Consider the following 20,090-nt stretch of genomic DNA (forward strand, 5'->3'; position numbering starts at 1 on the left):
GAATTATGCTGCTTAGAGATTTTATTTCAAAGTTATTAGAGAGAGGGTCTTCCATATCAAATAATGCGGGTAATTGCATAGTTATAACATAGATATTTATTATTCTAATATGTGGTCTAAGATATTTTCCATATTTTTAAGAATTGTATCCATTTCTTTTTATCATTAATCATGAGTTAGTGTGAGATTATGTAAGTGTGGGCCATATTCGTAAATTCTCCCCAGTTTAATTTAGATCACTTCACGTACCCACATCAGATTTAAGAATTCTGATCCCCATATTTGAACTAGTCAAATTATATATTAATCAAAACTGGATAGACAGCTCTAGGTTTTGTTTATATTTTCACACTTCCTCAAATGTTTCTTTTTCCAAACAGATCAAAATTTCTTATCTATACACTGTTTTTCACAAATCTGTTGCATTAATGAATGTAAATTTTCATTTGAAGCTTCTGACAGTTTGACTAGTTTAATGTGTCAAGAAATAACTTAAGAAATTGTGACTTTTTTATAACTGTAAAAATAGAAAACATATAAAGACTAACTGCAACATGAAGCAAGATTAAGATTTGTACAGGCTTCTACCTCTACAGTGGTGACATGGCCAGTGTATCTAAAACCACAGCTTAGTCATACAGTAGCAAGCGTGTTTCAAAAAGAAGCTGAATGATTGAAACCAATGAACACAGGATCTGAACAGAGTGAGCTATCTTAATTTATACAAGCCAACAAATGTATAACATTTACAACTATCCAAAAGCAGACAAAGACAGTATGGTATACTTCTACTTTATGAAGTAATCTAAACTTGTTTGGATGAAATGAATAGACAAAACTGGATGAGCCCTGAATGAGTTACAAACTAGTGTGTTGAGTTTTGTGTTCTTGGAAAATGTAATAGCAGTGGAGGACAGCAAATATCTCTCCATCTTGGAATGGGGGTTATTCCAGAAGATTTTCTTCAACAACTGGGTTTTATTAGTTGAGAGTACGAGTTTCCACTAGTTCAGCCTTCTAACCTACATCTGGAGTATAAGCCACTTTAAGACTGAACTACATTCATTAAAAGCCAGTGGGAAAGGAAGTGCAGCCAAAATCTTTGAAACCAATAATCAATTTCCACTGAGATCTGCTGTTAATGTAATGGGAAGAATATTCCAATAATCAATAATATGCCATCTGAGATTTACCCAAGTTAATCCATCACCATGCTTCTGGGTCAGCAAGGTTACCTGCCAAGTTTTGAAATGAGTTACTACAAACCTTTTCTTACATTTTACAACCAAGGTGTTGATGGAGAGGTCTGGAAGCTGTTTAGTACTGATGTCTGACACTCGTAACTGCAAGGCCTGCAAGTGACCAATATTCTTAATGCAGTTCAATTACACTGTCTACACCACCGCTTCACAGCCTTTTTCAAAGCAATGTACCCTTAACAAAAAGTACAGTTTTGTACCTACCATAAATGTAGATGTTCGAGTGTTCACACTGCTGCAGTCATTACACTTGGGTTATCCTGCCGTCAGGTGGTCCCGCAGTCGGCCAGAGTTCCAAAGTCTTGGTCCGGCGTCGGTTGCTGTCGCTTCTTCCCTGACATCAGTGCGCCAGGGGTATACAAGATTCATCCGACGCCATTTTCTTCAGTTTTTCTTGCCCCAGATGTCAGGTGCCCCCAATAGGTAGGCAATACATATTGCCAATAAAAATATACATATAAAATAAAAACAATACCTTCAGTTACAAGCAAATACACCACAAAGGTTGTATAGGATAGAAAGGTATAGACAAGTCCAGCTAGTTCAGAGGGGATGGAGGGAGGGTAACCTGGACTGCAGCAGTGTGAACACTCGAACATCTACATTTATGGTAGGTACAAAACTGTACTATGTTTATTGTGTTACACTGCTGCAGTCATTACACTTGGGTAGAATCCCAAAGCTAAGGTTGGGTGGCTGGTCTATAAAGAGTTAGGATTGGCTATGAGGCCCTGCAGAACTGCAGTGGAAAATCCTGCTCTGGATTTAGAGTAAAGAGGCAGGTGGTAATGCTTGATAAAGGTGTGCACTGAACTCCAAGTTGCAGCCTCCAAAATTTCCTTGGTAGGTACTCCTCTGAGAAAGGCTGTTGAAGTGGCTGTTGCCCTGGTGGAATGTGGCCTAATGGTATTTGGGACTGATTTTCCATGCTGTGTGTAGCAGTAACTAATACAGTGTCCTATCCATTTGGATATAGTCTGCTTTGAGATAGCCTTGCCCTGTGATCCTGCAGCATATGCTACAAACAGTTGCTCAGTTTTCCTGAAAGCTTTTGTTTTGTCCAAATAGAAGCGTAGCTGCCTGTGTATGTCCAAAGAATGCAGAAGTTTCTCCCCTTTATTCTGGGGGTTTGGATAAAAAGTTGGCAAATGGATGGTTTGGTTAAGAGCCACACTAGATATCACCTTTGGCATAAAGGTAGGGGTTGTCCTTAAAGAAATCCTGTCCTGATGAAAAATTATAAAAGATTCCACTGCCATTAATGCCTGTAGCTCTGAGACTCTTCGTGCTGAAGTTACTGCCAGGAACAGAGCTGTTTTCCATGATAAAAATTTTAGATCAGCTGTATTGGCTGGCTCAAAAGGTGGTAGGGTCAGTTTTTCCAAAACGAAATTGAGGTCCCAAGTTGGTGTTGGTGCTCTCCGGGGCGGTCTTATGTTTTCAGCCCCTCTGAGGTACTGCTTTAGCAAGGGATGAGAGAATAAAGGAGGATCCGTGTTGTAATGTGCTGAAATGGCAGAGGCGTGGATCTTAATTGATGAGAAGGAAAGGCCTCTGTCCAGCATCTCAGTTAAGTATTGTAAAATCTAAGGAATGTTTGGAACAAGAGGGTCAAGGCTTTGAGCCTGGTTCCAGGCGCAGAATCTCTTCCATTTTTCTGAGTAAGCTTTCCTGGTGCTAGTCCTCCTGGCGTCCAAATGACATCCATAACAGCTTTAGAGAGAGGTGTTGCCTATTTGACTAATGTATCTGCCATGCAGCCAGGTTTAGGGTTTTGAGCTGACCGTGCAGGATCTTATTGTTTTGTTGAGTCAGAAGGTGTGGAATTTGAGGCAAAATCCATGGTGGACCTTGAGCCAAGTTTCTTAAGATAGGGTACCAGTGCTGACGTGGCCAGTCTGGAGCAATCAGGATCATCTGTGTTTTTTCTTGTCTGGCTTTTAGGAGTACCTTTGAAAGGAGAGGCAGTGGCGGAAAGGCATAAACTTTTAGGTTTTTCCAGCTGAACAAAAGAGCATCCACTTTCCATGCTTGTTTGTGATAAGTCCTTGTGCAGAATTTTTGTAGTTGGTAATTCAGTGGGGAGGCAAAAAGATCTATGTCTGGGCATCCCCATTTTTGCGTTACCATGCTGAAGATTTGTGGATTCAATTTCCATTCGTGGGGGTCAATGATATTTCTGCTTAGATCGTCTGCCAGAGTATTTTTCTTTCTTGGCAGGAATTGTGCTTGCAGGTGAACTTGATACATTAGAGCTGTGTTCCACAAGGTCATGGCTTGCCTGCATAGGGGATAAGAATGAGTGCCCCCTTGCTTGTTTATGTACCACATTACTGTGGTGTTGTCTGTCTTTAGTAATAATTGTCCTGGTTGCAGAAGGTCCTTGAAAGCTGTTAGGGCATTCTGAACAGCCAACATCTCTTTTTGATTGATGTGAAGATGCATCTGGTCTGTGGTCCACTTGCCCTGAATGCATTTTCCTGCCATGTGTGCTCCCCAGGCGTAATCCGTAGCATCTGTTGTTAGAGTTTGCCTGGCTGTGGGTTGGGTAAAAGGCTGACCCTTGTTTAGGTGACATGCCTGTGCCCACTATCGAAACTCCTGTTGTAGGCAGGGAATCATTGGTATTACTGCTTCTAAACTGTGCGAGTGGTGAGTCCAAACACGTTTTAGGTACCATTGTAATTTTCTCATATGCAGTCTGGCATATGGTATTAGTAGTATGCAGGATGCCATGAATCCCAGGGCCTGCAGAATTTTTCTTGCAGGGAGATGGGACTTTTTTGCCAGCAATTGAAAATATTGAGTTAGCTGAACTTGTTTGTCTGGAGTGAGGTAAGCCATCTGGGCCATTGTATTTAAGCTGGCACCCAGGAATATAACCTGTTGCGAGGGCACTAGTTTTGACTTCTTTTCGTTTACTGTGTACCCTAGAGAAATTAGCAACCTTTTTACAAATGCCAGATGCTGTAGAAGAATGTCCTTTGTCTCTGCTTGAATGAGGCAGTCGTCCAGGTATGGATATATTTGAATTCCTTTTTGTCTGCAAAATGCAAGTACTGGTGCCAGGCACTTTGTGAAGACCCTGGGCACAGTAGATAAGCCAAAGGGCAGTGCAGAGAATTGGTAGTGCATTGTACCAGCTTTGAATCTGAGGTATCTTCTGCAATTTTGTCTGATAGGGACATGCAGGTATGCCTCTGAGGTCCAGAGTAACAAGCCAAGCCTTCTTGCCCAGCATGGGTAGAAGCTGCTGTAATGTCAACATTTTGAATTTTGGAATATCCAGGTAAGTATTCAGAATTGAAAGGTCTAGTATGGGCCTCCAGGCCTTGTCCTTTCTGGGGACTAGGAAGAGTCTTGAGTAAAATCCTTGTCCTTGTTCCTGTTGTGGTACTTTTTGAATAGCTCTCGTGTCCATGAGGGCAGAAATTTTGTGTGCCTCTGCCATTGATTTTGTGGCAGGTCTGGCATTCCTTTTAGCCTTGGTAAAGTATGAAAGTGGAACCTGTAACCTTCAGACACAATATTCAAAACCCATTTGTCTTGGGTGATTGTTTGCCAGTTTTGAGAAAAAAGTTTTCCCCCTAAGAGGGCTTCCAAAAGGGATGTGCTTGGCGTACGAAGGGGAAAGTCATTGTGACTGTTTCCTCTAAGGTTGAGACTTGTCCTCACCTCCTTTTGGGGTTGAGATGCCCCACTGTCTTTGTCTGTTTGAGCCTTGGGATTGAGATCTGTCGCTTGGGTGTCTGTATCTGCCTCTCTGTGGCCTGTCTGACACTGGAAAGAACCAATTCTTAGTTGGCCAATTTCTGCTAAACCGAGGTGGCTGTACCTGTAAGAAATCCTTGACTGTTTGCATAGATTTAGCTTTATCCTCCATTTTCTTTAACACCTCTTCTGCCTTAACACCAAACAAGGTATCATGCTGTAAAGGAGCATCCAATAATTTTGCCTTAACATGATCAGGTAAACTCTGTTCTTTTAACCAAGCATGTCTTCAAATCACAGAACCTGTAACTGCGGCTCTACAAGAGGCCTCTAAAGAATCAAAACCACATTGCAGAGTACGTTTTACCACTTGTTCAACTGCATGCAATAAATCCTGCATTTCTTTACAATCAGGAGCTTCTGAGCTTGCAAGCATTTTCTGTTTTAACTGAGCCATTAAATATTGTTGGTACTTAAGCATGTGAAATTGGCAATTTAAAGCTCTTACTGCTAAAGTTGCAGAAGTGTATACTTTCTTCCCCCATCTATCCAAAGCTCTGGAATCTCTGTCAGAGGGTACTGGATTTTTTTGCAATGGAAGCCTTAGACCCTGGGAAATAGTTTCTGGATCAGCAGAAGGGTTTTTGTAAAGAAACTTGCGAGAGTCAGGGACTCTATAATACCTGTCTGACTTGGCTGGAGCAGGGGGCAAAGAATCAGGAGATAAGCTGGATTCAGAGAACACATCATCCACAATGTCTAGCACAGGCGGAATAGCCAGCGGCCTGTGCTGAGGCAATAAAAGGAAATTCCTGAGCCTTTTCTTGGATTCTGAGTAATCCTGACTTTCCCAATGGAAATGCTCCCTCATGGTATGTAAAGTTTCCCCAAAAGAATAATCCTCAGGAGGAGAGGCTGAAGGGATAGATTCTTCAGCATCAGAGTCCTCATAGGGGGGTAGAGAGTATCCCTGGTCTGAAGAGGAATCAGAAGAAATGGAAACCTGATCAGAGGAATCATAGTCTGTATCCTGCCTAGGCCTTTTCTCAGGAGGGGGATGGGAACCCCTGATTAGAGTAATGAGGTCTTCGGCCATTTTAAGCATCTGTTTCTTAGGCATGGAGGACTGTCCAGGAGAATACTGTACTTGTTTCTTTGTCTTTAATGGTACCTTTGCCTTGGCTGTTGTTTTAATGGTAAGTTGTGAAGGTCTGAAAACACCCTCAGAAGCAGATGCCTGCTCAGCGGCTCCGGACCCATCTGAGGGATTAGTTTCCGTATGCCCAATACCTTGAGTTTCCAGAGGCCTAGTTGTCTCCATGTGGGAGTCGGAAGTGGCCTGTGGCTCTGAGGTAGCGGGTGTCAGGAGCTGCGAAAGCGCCTCACTGAGAACCGGCGACTGGCCTAGAAGAGGTTTCGTCGTCGGTTTTGGACCTCGGATGCCTGTCTTTATCCTTGTCTTTGCGTTTTTTCGGAATTGAGGTTGTCGGTTGATCCGACGGCATAGCATAATTGAACCTTCGGCCAAAGTAGTGCAAAGCAAAATCAAAACGTCTTTTTATAGTGCGTTTGTTAAATCTAGCACAAAACCGACAACTAGTGACGTCGTGATCAGGGCCTAGGCATGGAATACAGTAAGAGTGGAAGTCCTTATGAGGTATTTGCTTCCCACAAGAAATACAATTATTAACTTTTTCTGACATCGGTCTGAGGCAAGAAAAAAGTTTCCCCAACGGGGTACTTAGCTTTATTGAAGACTTCGGATCTGAAATTCGACTTCGAAAATCTCAGGAGTTGGCCGACCGGCACTTGCGAACTGCTTCTGCTTCGGGCACCATGCGGCAAGAAAGACTGAAGAAAATGGCGTCGGATACATCTTATATACCCCTGGCGCACTGACGTCAGGGAAGAAGCGACAGCAACCGACGCCGGACCAAGACTTTGGAACTCTGGCTGACTGCGGGACCGCCTGACGGCAGGATAACCCAAGTGTAATGACTGCAGCAGTGTAACACGATGAACATCCAGTGTTTTGTCATGGCACCCACATTATTATGGCACACTGAAATGTCACAATGAGAAAAATAACTTATGTAATAGTATCAGTATAAGAGTACTTTTGACACACCTACTTCTAAGATATTCATGGTACAGCTAGCTTTTACCACTAGATACAACCCAACATGCATTGTTATGAACACTTGAACAACATCTGATCTGATTCAGTTTTTATAACAATAACATATCTTGCCATGTCTCTATTCCTTCCTTATATCCTCCATGGCATGCCAGAGGTTTTTCTGGAGAATCTGTTTAGTTTGTTGGAGATCACTGCCTTCTGCTGGTAGAAGTAACTGAATTATGTTACAGATGTGAGGGATGAGGTTTTAAATACTCTGTGATGCATTTTAGACACTGTGTGGCAACGGCATCTGTGCTGCATGTACATACTACCATGTGATACAGAATGTTATGATAATTGCAATGGAAACAATGAAACTAATAATGTTATAACAAGCAAAGTTTACTTGCATTATATAACAATTCATCTACAGAGGACAGCACCTCATTACAGCACGACAGCAACAGAAGCACATCACAAGTAATCTTAGAGCAATCCGCTGGTTGTTTACCAGACACCGTAAGTGACCATCTCCCTCCCAATCTAAGCAGTAAGACAACATGGTTCACTCAATCGATAAACAAGTACGCAATTTAACCAAATTTGACAAAGATACATTTATTACAGCCCTGTCCCACTACAACTGAAATGTATCAAGAGCAATGCCACTAGACGAAGCAGTTACTCACTTCAATTACACCTTTCTAAAATACTAATGATTTAGCACCAGTGAGGACAAGCAGGGCAAAATCTAACAGTGCCATAGCTGACAAGAGAGACAAACAGCCCATGTTGTAAAGAGATAAAGCATGGAAAGAATGGCATAAGAGTAAAACACAACATGCCTACCAACATTTTGGATATCTCAGAAAGTGTACCAAGATCACTGTTAAACCTGACAAGAAATAATACTACAGTAATCACCAACAAAAGCACCAAAGCAACCTCAAGCTTTTTTACTCCTCTCTAAATAAACTATTACACCCCAACAATACCATTACATCCTGTCCTACTTCAAACAAAAAGTCCAGTGCCCTCAGTTCAACACTCATTTTATCCAGTCAGTATTGTCATTAATCAATGACCACCTCACTTCACCCCTCCAACTTCCATCTGTTCTTGAAAGCAACAACACTGTCCTTTAGGTCTCAGTCCATCTAAACATCAACCATAAAAAATTACTAACCAAATTAAAAGCAACAATCTTATCTGCCGATAACCTTCACACGGAGTTCCTCAAACAGGTGCAAAAGCACTAGCCTTCCCTGCCTGCATTCTAATCACCCGGTCAATAACTGAAAACTGTCCCATCCATCTGGAAAAAATCCATTATAATACCCCTTCACAAGAGAGGTACTTCAACAGAATTAAACTATATACCTATTGCTATCCTATCACTGTCGCTAAAATCCTCAAGTATTCACTCTCAGCTTATGAAACACAACCAAAAACAACCGCCTTTCCAACACCCAGTATGGTTTTAGGCCCAACCACAGAACTACTAATGACCTCTTCAACTTCATCAGCATTGAAAGCCAAAAAAAAAATGTGGGCAACCTTGTTTCTTCACCTTTTCTTGACCTTCCCAAAGCACTTGACACAGTGTCCCACCAAAATCTCCTCTCTGAACTTGCATCTGTAGGTCTCACTTACCCTTCCCTCTCCTGGTTTCACAGTTATTTATGCAATCAACAGGCAACTAAAAGGCAATTAGACCTTTCAGCATTTCAACCATTTTCTGTTGGTACTCTCCAAGGGTCAATACTCAGGCCCCTTTTATTTAATATTGTCATAAAAAAACCTCATACCACAACACTTAACACTCTCGTACAATATGCCAACTATTCAACCCTTATCTGCTCTGCCCCATCCACAACAAAATTACAGGAAATCATTCAAAAATCTTTCATTAACACTGAAATATGGCTAAAAATTCTACTTTGCCGCTTAATGCAAAAAACTTATCCTATTTACTCAAAAAAACCCAGCTTAACCAGAAACGCACATTATATTATCTGAAGAAATAACATAAAAATAGAAACTATAAGTGAAAATAAACTACGTGGAGTCATAATAGATGACAAAAACCTCAGATCTGATCACCACATATTTTACTTCATCAAGAAAACTCACCAAAAACTCTCGGCTCCCTCTACTGGGTCAAACACTAACCAGACAACTCAAGCATGGATTACCTTAGCAGCAACATACCTCCTTCCTTCTCTATTATATGCTTCCACAATTATTATAAATATTAACACCACGTATAAAACTAAACTAGCCTCCTGCTACTACAGAATAGCTAAACTTGCAACCAACCGCCTTGCATTAAAACAATTAAACTGGCTTGAATTCCAATACCAGTTGACATACTCAAAACTAATCATTGCCCACAAGTTGTACTCTCCAGACAAATACCCAGCATTACAAAATACTCTACTGTACTATTCACCCACTAGAGACCTTCTCCCTTGCAATAAACTTTACTATGCATCAGTAAGACATTCAACACTGCTGGAGGCTCTCTCTACTTCCATTATGTGTCAAACCTCTGGAATGAAATCCCCACACAGTTAAAACAGATAGAAAACTTAAATAGTTTCAAAACTTTGCTTAAAAAGCACCAGTGCCAAAGATAGCTCTGCTCTTCCTGCTCATATGGCTAGCTTTATTCTGATTACTTTTCTCCAACTCTTACAGCCACTTTGCGTCCCAATCATTTTGTACCTCATCGTGCCTCCTCATACCGAACTTATTTCCTAAACTCTTACATTTTCTCCTTTTCACACACCCCACCACTAATTTCAGTTCCTCTTCTGTCACCTATCTTCCTGTTCATTTCCAAAACTTCTCCTTTCATATCTCTCTTACTGATTTTTAAGCTACACTCTATTTGTCTGTAAATTATTACTAAACTCAAAAGTACTCAAAAGTACCCTAGTTTGGTCTTTTCCCTGCAGCCATCATGATATAAATACATTACTTGTTATTACTTATCGAATAGAAAATAACATAATATGGCTAATTATTGTAAGTTATATTTCTCTCTCTTTTTTTTTTGCTTTAAAATGCTATGTTCATATAAGAAATATTTAAAAATCAGGTCTATATCAGTTCATCGAAGATTCACTTCAGTGAACCTGACTTCATCGACCCCAAAAAACCAAACTTCACTTCCATGAAGTTCACATTAAAAAAAAAAAATTTCACCAGGGAAAGAAAGCACTTGGCCAGCACCACAAAGGAACACACACAGCAGTATATCAAACCCACCAAAGCCCCCCCCCCACACCCTCCCCAACTACATATACCAACTCAGTGATCGCACTATATTGGAGAAAAAGGGCAAAGTTGTACTGTTGGACAACTGCTTCCTTTCCCTACTTATATCATGTGTAACTTCAAAGAGAGGGAGGGAGGGAGGGTGGCCTAATGGTTAAGGTGATTGCCTTACAAACACAAGGTGCAGAGTTTGAATCTCACAAGGGATAACTGGCTAGGCTTAAAATGGCTCACAATGGCCGTTAGCTTAGTACTAATCTATGAACCTATGAACCTATGTGGAGATTTTCTCACCCAGTCTCCACTGAAAATAGGTTTCACCCACTCGGACTTTTCCCTGTCAACAAAGATCCACAAATTATTTTACAAGTTTTAGGCAAAACCAAAGTAAGGTAACAGAAACAAGAAATGTCCTATCCTAGTTGCAGGTAACAGAACACAAATTAATGTTAATGCAACTGTAATGTATATTGATGTAAATGTTGTTTATTTCTGATTTTATTTCTGCATTTCAACATACTTTAGATAAAGTTCCCCTCAAGGTGCTTTATGCTATTATCTTGCAGTGCTTCTCTCAAAGTAGATAGAGAATAAATAAAATCAGTCTGATCAGTGTGATTCCAGCTGTATTCATTACAGCTCGGTCTGAATGCAATTGAACATTTTCTTTGTGGTTGAATAGTTACTTACCCTTTGGTAATCAATATTTTTACAACAAAGTTAAGAGCAGCAACTTTTTATCTGGACTATTTCCCACAGTTAACATCAGCTCATATCAGAATCTGTCTGAGAGTACTTGGCTACTAAATCTCTTTATGGTACCACTAAATCCAAGATAACAGCAGCACGTAAATGGAGTCTGAGAAATCTGCAATCTGTGTGCAGGGGACAAAGGACTAAGGACAGAAAATTAAGTGGAAAAAAAAAACAGCTGCTTCATGAACTTGCTGATATGCACCTGTGTGCACCCATTTATAGGAAAACTATTCACTGCATGTTTCCATATTGTTAAGGTCTTTTTTCTTTACTGTCAAATATAAAATGAAACACCTGTGTGCAATGAATTTAAGTGACACTTTACGTCAGTTACATCCAAATTTTCACCTCAATAAACTAAAGAAAGCAGGTAGTTACAAGGTTCCCTTGTCAGACACACTACGTAGGAAGCAGAAATGAAACCATTCCTTACTCAAGCTGCAGTATGATGCATGCAGATGTGACCTTGAGACTAAAGGTCAAACATTTATGCCATCTTGTCACACAACAGTATGCCCAGTCATCTTTCATTCCACATAACACAGCAGCAATAAAAGGCTGAAAAAAGAAAGCACCTTCATTTTCCATCTGCTTTACCATGGCACCTTAAGATGCGGCTATAACAATCAGGCTGGGAGCCACCAACCTACACAAATCCAAGTGAACCAATTCCAACATACAAAATACAATGGCACTCAGTTCAACCTTCATACCTTTCCATTTATAGAGAATCCCGTGAACACAAAGTTGATGTCTTCTCCTTTAGTACATATATCATTCACACCATCCACATGAATGTCTACACTTGTAGGCTCTGGAAAAATAGAAAAACTACTCATTATACTCTTCACAGGCAATAAAATCATAATCCAATACCTTCATTTTTAAAAACCGTTTTATACTTACATTTGTCATTCTTGCATATCATAAAGGAACCTGTTTACAGTTGTCTAAGTGCATGTAGTACAAATCAGGGTGTGTCATTCAGTTTGCTAGAAGTGATACATGAGCACAAGGCACAACCAATTTACAATCACAGTACATACTGCAACATTTCCCATACTTCTAAGGCTACCAATCTAATTCACCGGGTTACAAAATCGGTGAAGAACCAACGCACACAGTAAAATTGGTTGGGTATTCGACTCAAGAAAAAAAGTGAAATGTAAGCATTTTTTGCAGCAGGGCAAGCCCACCCTACCTCCCCCCAACCTTACCTACAACTCCTCTACTGTTGCATCAACATGAAGAAAGTGGAAATCTCAGAAATCAAGGCACTGTGAGTGCACATTCAGAAACCACACCTGCAGTTCTTGTGGAACAGTGATCGAGGAGTTCATAATCCGCATCCATGCTGAGACAGCACCTCTTACAGCCTGTACTAGACAAGGTATAGAGAGGCCAGTTCTAAAAGCAGCCTTTGCTAATGTCATCAATGCAAAGATAGTTGGAATTCTGGATTAACTGCATTTCCATCATGTACACCAGTTCCTTGCTCAGGGCTTGCTTAACTCTTTCAGGCAGCTAACAAGCTGTTTGATGGGCTATTAGGATCTGTTCACATGGTGCTCCAGCAGGTGGGTACACAATGGATTACTAATAAACATATCACTATTTTCCTGTAGTATTGGTTGGATTTCCTGAACTTGTGTAGGAGATAGGTGGTTGTGGTAGTCCTCTCCCAAAAGCTAGGTGTCAGACTGAGCCTTGCCAAGGAGATCTGCTGCCAGAGTCTTCTCCAGTTCCTCATTAACCCCACTATAGACACCAAGTATCAAGGCCTCTATGTCATGATACGGCTTTATCATGCTGTCATGGTAGAGTTTGTGCTTCTGTCTGGCAACGCTACCATGTAGATATCATCATCCACGTTTTTCACAGTCATGAAAGGATCCTTCCAGCCTGCCTGTAGCTTATTTTTGTATTTAGTACAGTTCACTGGAATAAACACCATTTATCTTGCTTATACTTCCCAGGCACTGCTGTGCAGTTAGCACAGCAAAACCTTTTCTTGTGTTCTGATTAGAGAATTTTATAATCGTGGAGTTCTCTGACAATTCGTAACTGATTTGAAGTGAGAGCTTAGTACTACATACAGGGATTGATTAAACAAAGCGTTCTCTCGATTATCCTGCTGCTCCATGAAAGAGCGTAACCTCTTTCACCTAAATGGGGATCAGTTTTCCTTCTTCTCCCGAGCTCTTTTTTAATTAGTAGTTTGCTGCTTTTAATTTCTATTTATTTTCTAATCTTCTATATGCCCAGCTTATCATCATAACCTATCCTTCAGTTACCTAATTTATGTAAGGTTATTATATGTTGAAGGATTACTGTGGTATACTCCAGGTCGATATACCGCCACTTTTTTTCTTTAAACTGCACATAGTCTACACCTATCTAGCTGAACTACAAATAGCCTGATAACTGTACTTTAACTGCTCAGGAATCCTGCAGGGCTAGTTTTAAAGCCGATACTGCGGCTCTAAAGGAAGTTTGCCTTGCTTATTAAACCTACTTTATAGAGTGCATTGGCGTTTTGGCTACAAGCGTACAGCACAACTCTTAGTGGGAGGAATAGTTCTTGAAGCCGTCACACGCATCTTGCTTATCATTCTTATTGACATCATGTCAGATTGTTTTACAATGTTGCCATGCATCTAATGTGTACCTGAGCTTGGTTTACTTGCTATTACCACCTAGCTCTCTGTTTAGTAATACTGACGTATTGTCTCAGCCTTTTCTGAGTGATTAAGTGTGGAACTGGGTCCTAGCTGTATTTATGGCCCTATTTCTGATACTTTACATGTTTTTTCTTTAGTTAATCCTGCATTCATATTAATGCCCAGAGTTGCCCTGTAGATATTCACCTGTGTGACTGGGGAACTGTGCTCTAAATTGCTGTTAATGTAGATGGTTTTAGGTCAATACACTGGGTATTGTGTCCTTCTCCTATTTATGCAAAGCATGTTTAGTGTAACAACTAGCCAGCCTGTAGAAGCTTTCCTGTTGAAACCTGTTAGCTAACTTGGAATGTGTACATGCTCTATATGCTATTTACCAATGTAATATCCGAGTCTCAACAAAGTTGTTAATGAGTGAACCTGGCATTACTTGTTGTCTTACCAATGACACTGTTCTTTATTCTCTAACCCATGTAGCTTTCAACCTCCATTCCTGCATAGAGACTTGGGAATCCTTTCCTGCCTGCTCAATAAGGACCCCTTACTCTTAAACTCAGCCAGCTCATCTGCAGCCCAAAGAAACCTACTGTCCTATTTTAAATTCCCTGTTACCAAAGGAAATAAGGAAGTACGTTTTTACCCTAGAACTACTGTTAAACTGCATTGTTCTCCATAACCTACTGGTGTATGTAATCACGCCACCGAGGCAGGTACCCAGCAGCCAAACCCCTCCCTACCTGACAGGTAACTACTCTACCCTCCTTAGGAATTATTACTTGAGTCATCTGTTCTTGCTATCTCTATACCACAGGGCTTTGCTGTATTATACCTATTGGCCACTAGGTGGCACCCTAATCTCGGCCTGTGTGGTCATCTATTATCCCTACTCCCCTGTATTGGATTCCAGACTACCTTTCACTTACCTTGCTGTACTAGACTGCTCCTAAGGTTGTCCCTCTCTACTTATCTACTGTCCTCCTATTTCCTCTCTACTATCCCTTAACAATTATACAGCTGAGCTATCATACCCCACTCTCCTGGAGCTTCCAAGAGCTCCTCAAGAGTCTGCTGCTCACTGATAGTCTCTGGAATTTCTTCTTTTACCTGTTCTAACCCGCTCTGTTCGCCCTGCGGGCTCACTCCGCTCCCCTACCCCCACTTCCCACCCACCCCAGTACTCCTACACTTATTCTAGCCATAAGTCCCCTCCTACTTGTCTCATCCAATCCACGCACATCTCCTCACTATCCCCTCCACTCCCATCCACCAATACTTTCTCACCCCCTTCCCAAGCCTTAAAGCATTGTATACACTTCTATACACCTCCCTCCTACTCTATCATACTCTCCTACATCCAACTACTTCCTCAACACCTAATCCCCAACTATTCATTTATATCTAAACCTTACCATGCCCTTTCACACCCTTCTCATCCCTTCCCTCAGCATACTACTTCTAATAATACTATACCATGCCACCTCCTACAAACTACCCACTTCTTTCCTATCCCCTCATCACACCATCTCCCCTAACACATCTCACTTTCACTCAAAATCCCCCTCTCTTGTTCATCCAAACCCACCTCTCTTCTTCAAACTAAATCTCCTATCCTCATCAATGAAACATCATATTCCCAAAGCATTATTGTACCTCCCACAAAACTCCAGGAGTAAATCCAAACCCTTGCTCTCATTCCCCTTTGACTACCTATCCCTAGCAGGAGACATACACCCCAACCCACGACCGACTAGCAGCAGCAATCCAACTCCCCCCATTACCACCCATATTACCAACTCTAAATACCTCAAACTCCTGACCATCAATACCCAAAGTCTAAGAAACAAAATAGCCGACTTTCATGCTTGGCTATACCATACTCAACCTGACATAGTAGCCCTCTCTGAGACATGGCTAAAACCCAATATTTTGGACTCTGAAATCATACCCCCAGGGTTTCAAGCTCTTAGACATGACCGCCTAAAAAGGAAAGGTGGAGGAGTAGCCTTAATCTACTCTAGCCTACTCTCCATTACTCCCGACCAAAATCCTATTCCTCAGTTCAACAACACTGAACTAGTCATAGGAAACCTCAAACTAAATAACCATAAAAGTATGTGTTATAGCCCTCTATATCCCCCTGGAAACAATACAAATATACTTGAGGAAATCCTTCTTTAGGCCTCTAATATCAGCCTTGAGACATACATCCTAGGAGATGTAAACATTGACTGGAACAAGATCACTGGTAATAATCCCACCATTTCAATCTATGTAATTTCACTCAACTCACAAATGCTATTACCAGACCCAACAAAAATAACCCCCCAAGCTCCATACTGGACTGGATCCTTGTTTCCCACCCAAATAAAATCTCCCACACTGGCACCTTACCAGACTCCATTAGTGATCACTTGCCAGCCTTCATCCATAGAGCAACCCCCTCTTCTCCTCACCTACACCAATATATCCATACTCGGAATCTCACAAACATTAACCCCACAGCTTTCTCCAATTCCCTCAAACTGATAAACTGGAACAAATTAAAAACTCTTCCTCTAGATGATGCCGTTGAATTCTTCAACACAACCTTCTTGGATACCCTTAACTCCCAAGCCCCTCCAAGAATAAAACGTATAAAAACCAGTTCCACCCCCTGGCTTACTAAAGATACCAAAACACTCATGCAACAAAGGGACAAGACCTGGAAACTCTACCATCGTAATAAGCACCCTGACACCGTTCTTAAATATAAACAACTCCGCAACTTAGCTAAAAAACGTATCACACATGATAAAAAATTATACTATATCAAACTCCAGACATCTCATTCCACAAACCCCAAACAATTCTGGAAATGCATCAACTCCCTTCTTAATCCAGGCACCAAAAACAACTCTTGCCCCGACACTAGCAAACATGACACAGAAATAGTTACACTGTGTTGAATATGAACAGCCAAAGCATGTGTTTCAAGGGAATTGAGTGTGACAGTTTGTATAAACTGAGATGTACTGAGTACTGTGAACTCTGAACTGTGAATAATGGAAAAATACTGAACAAACAAGAGTCTGCCTGAAAGCAGGAAATGTGCCTTTTATGGAAGCATATCCGATTCTCTATTCTGCCTGAAAATATGATGATGTGAATTGTCTTATGTTTACGGGTAAGCCTTTAATTGGTTAATTGCCCTGTGTAATGATCTAATTGGTTCAGTTTTATATTTTTGTACTGTCAGCAATATCACCAGTATATAAGCTTGTTTATTCCTTTGTTCTGGGAGTCTCCCTGGTGCTTTCCATAAGGCTCCCACACGTGTACTGTTAGTTAATAAAAACCACTGAAGAAGGAGAAAAAAAAAATATTTGTCTTCACTTTTAAAGTATTATGAAACGTAACAACTGTTCAATTCATTCTTTACTAACTCAATAGCAGAACTCACCAAAACCTTCCCTAGCAACAACTCCTCCCCCCATCTCATCTCCCCAATCTTCCATCCTAAACACTCCTCCTACTTTTCATCTCAAACCCATCCCCACATCATACATAAAAAAACTTCTCTCTAAACTTAAGACTTGCTCCAATGCCCCTGACAACATCCCCTCTATCGTTCTAAAACTAGCATCAGACAGCATTGCCATTCCCATTAGTATACTCATCAACAGATCCATACAGGAATCATATGCCCCAAAACTATGGCGTACCACCTTTATCCTACCCGTCCACAAAAGAGGCAAAACAATAACTACTCCAACTTCCGACCCATAGCAATTCTATCTCCTATTTCAAAAATTCTTGAGAAATGTATCCACCTCCAGCTAATGCCATTCCTTACAAATAACCAACTCCTCACCCCAACACAACATGGGTTCCCGTCCTGGCCATAGCACAGTAACAGCTCTTCTTTCATTTCTAGACATAGTAAACCATGCCTGTGACTCCGGCAATGGAGTATCCACCATCCTCCTCGACCTCTCCAAAGCTTTTGATACGGTCTCCCATACCCACCTTCTTACCCACCTTTCTAAACGTAACCTTTCACAAAACACCATTACCTGGTTTAGCAGCTACCTCTCTGATAGATCCCAGGCTGTGAAATGGAAAACTGGTACCTCTGCCTTCCTTCCAACCCCAACCGGGGTACCCCAGGGATCCATACTCAGCCCTATGCTCTTTAATATTTTCATTAATGACTTCCACACATCAATTCCCAACACAAGAATAGTACAATATGCAGATGACTCAACACAAGTCTGCTCTGCCTCCAACATCCTTGAGCTCCAAACTAAAACTCAATCTGCTTTCTCAACTACTGAGAAATGGATGCTTCAAAATCATCTCTCCTTAAATGCCAACAAATCTAAAATCCTACTATTCTCCCCATCAAAATCTATCCCTCTTGACAAAACCTCCTTTAAAATTACCAGCCATGCTAACTCCACTATAGAAATTGTTCCTTTTGCCAAACTTCTTGGGGTTACTATAGATGAGCAACTAAAATCTGATACCCATATTCAACTAAATATTAAGAAAACCCATCAGAAACTTGGCATGCTGTACAGAAACTCACACTTCCTCTCCCCCTCAACTAAACAGACCCTTGCCTCAACCTACTTACTACCCTCTCTGATGTATGGTGCTCCTTTACTAACCAATCTTCCTCCAACTCTTCTAAACTGGAAACCTGCTACAATAAAATCTCAAAGTTTGCAACTTCATCCAAATACTCTACTCACCACTGTATACCTCTCTACCAGCTGCAGTGGCCAGAACTTCCCAATTACCTGGACTACCTCCAACTCTGTACAGCCCACAAGCTTATTTTCAAACCTAATACATGTCCAGCACTTGCTAACATCTTACCTTCATACACCCCTCACAGACCCCTAAGATCTGCCCACCAAAACCTAATCTCCGTGTATAAACCAAATTGTCCCACTAGGCAGCTACTTCTATCCTTTACCTTAGCCAAAAAATGGAACTCTCTCCCTCCATCTCTACGAATCTCTGAAAACTTTGAACACTTCAAAACCCAACTCCATTCCTACCTCTCCCATAGTTGGAAGTGCAACTGCTCTCTACCTACCTAACTTCCTTAACTCATGATCACTTTTATCACATTCAAAGTCCCATTTTTTCCTTACTTACCAGGGATCTATCCCTTGATAACTACTTTCAGATCACTATCTGACATTTCTAACCTATGAACAAAGTCTACTCTCTACTACTGTTCTCAACCTACAAACATGTAAATATGTATTATATATTGTACATATGTTGCAGTTTAACTGTTCTTAGTTTGCTATTTAATACTTACAAGTTGTTACTGCACCTTTTTGCTACTGTGTATTGTATTTTGTTAACTTTGAATTATCTAGCTTTTCTCTGTACTATGTAGTCTGAATTATGCAGTTTATACTTTGTACTATGGAGCTTTTCACCCTGGGCCTCCACTGAAAACTGACTCTGAGCCCAGTGGACCTCCCCGGTCACCAAACTGGAAATAAATAAATAAATAAATTCCATTGACTGATGTTTTATACAAGAGTCTCTTAGTACCCTATGAAATTATCCTCCACAGAATGGACTTTTGAAAGTACTTTCACAGCACTGAAAGAATGTCTTTTAATTAGCAGTTGCATGCATTTTTTTATTCTTGTTGCTGACCGGGTTTGACATTCACATGGGCTCATTACAACATCTGTGCTGATCTATTTAACCTGGACGTAGTGGCTGTGTTATGTAGCAACAGTACATCTGACGTAACTGTATTACAAGTGACCTGTCACATGGCAAGTGTATTACATTTTTCAAAATGTCATTGTCCTTCATAAGTTGACAGACTCTTCATTACCAGTTCCACTGCCAAATAAAATCAGCAACACCAAATTGTGTGTGGACTGTGGAAAACTGAACAGCCAGAATGTCAAGGCTTACCCCATGCCCAGCATCAGTGGGTGGGCCAAGTATCAAACCACTACTGATTCAGCCAAGGGTTGCTGGGAGGAACTCTTGACACTTGCAGCCAGATAGACTGCATTCTAGTAGGATTATGCCCTAGCTTATCTGGATGATATTACCATCTGTAGCTGGTCACGGTCAGAACATGCACAACATATCAGAAAGCTCCAGGGCAGCCTGCAAAAGAGCAGGACTGACAAGAAAGGCCAAAAAGTGTCAGGGGAATATGTCAGTGGTCTCTTATTAGGATCGCAGAGTGGATGGTGGTAAGATTAGGCTGGGACTGGCCAAGGTGGAAGCTATTTGGGCATGGTCTAAATA

General features: G+C 41.0%; 1 protein-coding gene across 2 annotated transcripts in view; it reads right to left on the reverse strand.

The window, feature by feature from the left end:
- The window catches only part of LOC122816397 (nodal modulator 1-like), an 877,949-nt gene that overhangs the window by 768,221 nt on the left and 89,638 nt on the right, over window positions 1-20,090 (reverse strand). For both annotated transcript variants that reach the window (XM_044089153.1, XM_044089155.1), the window contains exon 4: window positions 11,844-11,944. In XM_044089153.1, the coding sequence (XP_043945088.1) occupies window positions 11,844-11,944 (101 nt within the window). The remainder of the gene's footprint in view (window positions 1-11,843; window positions 11,945-20,090) is intronic.

Source organism: Protopterus annectens, chromosome 12.part0, assembly GCF_019279795.1.
Source record: "Protopterus annectens isolate FY-2018-M chromosome 12.part0, PAN1.0, whole genome shotgun sequence".
Lineage (NCBI taxonomy): Eukaryota > Metazoa > Chordata > Ceratodontiformes > Protopteridae > Protopterus > Protopterus annectens.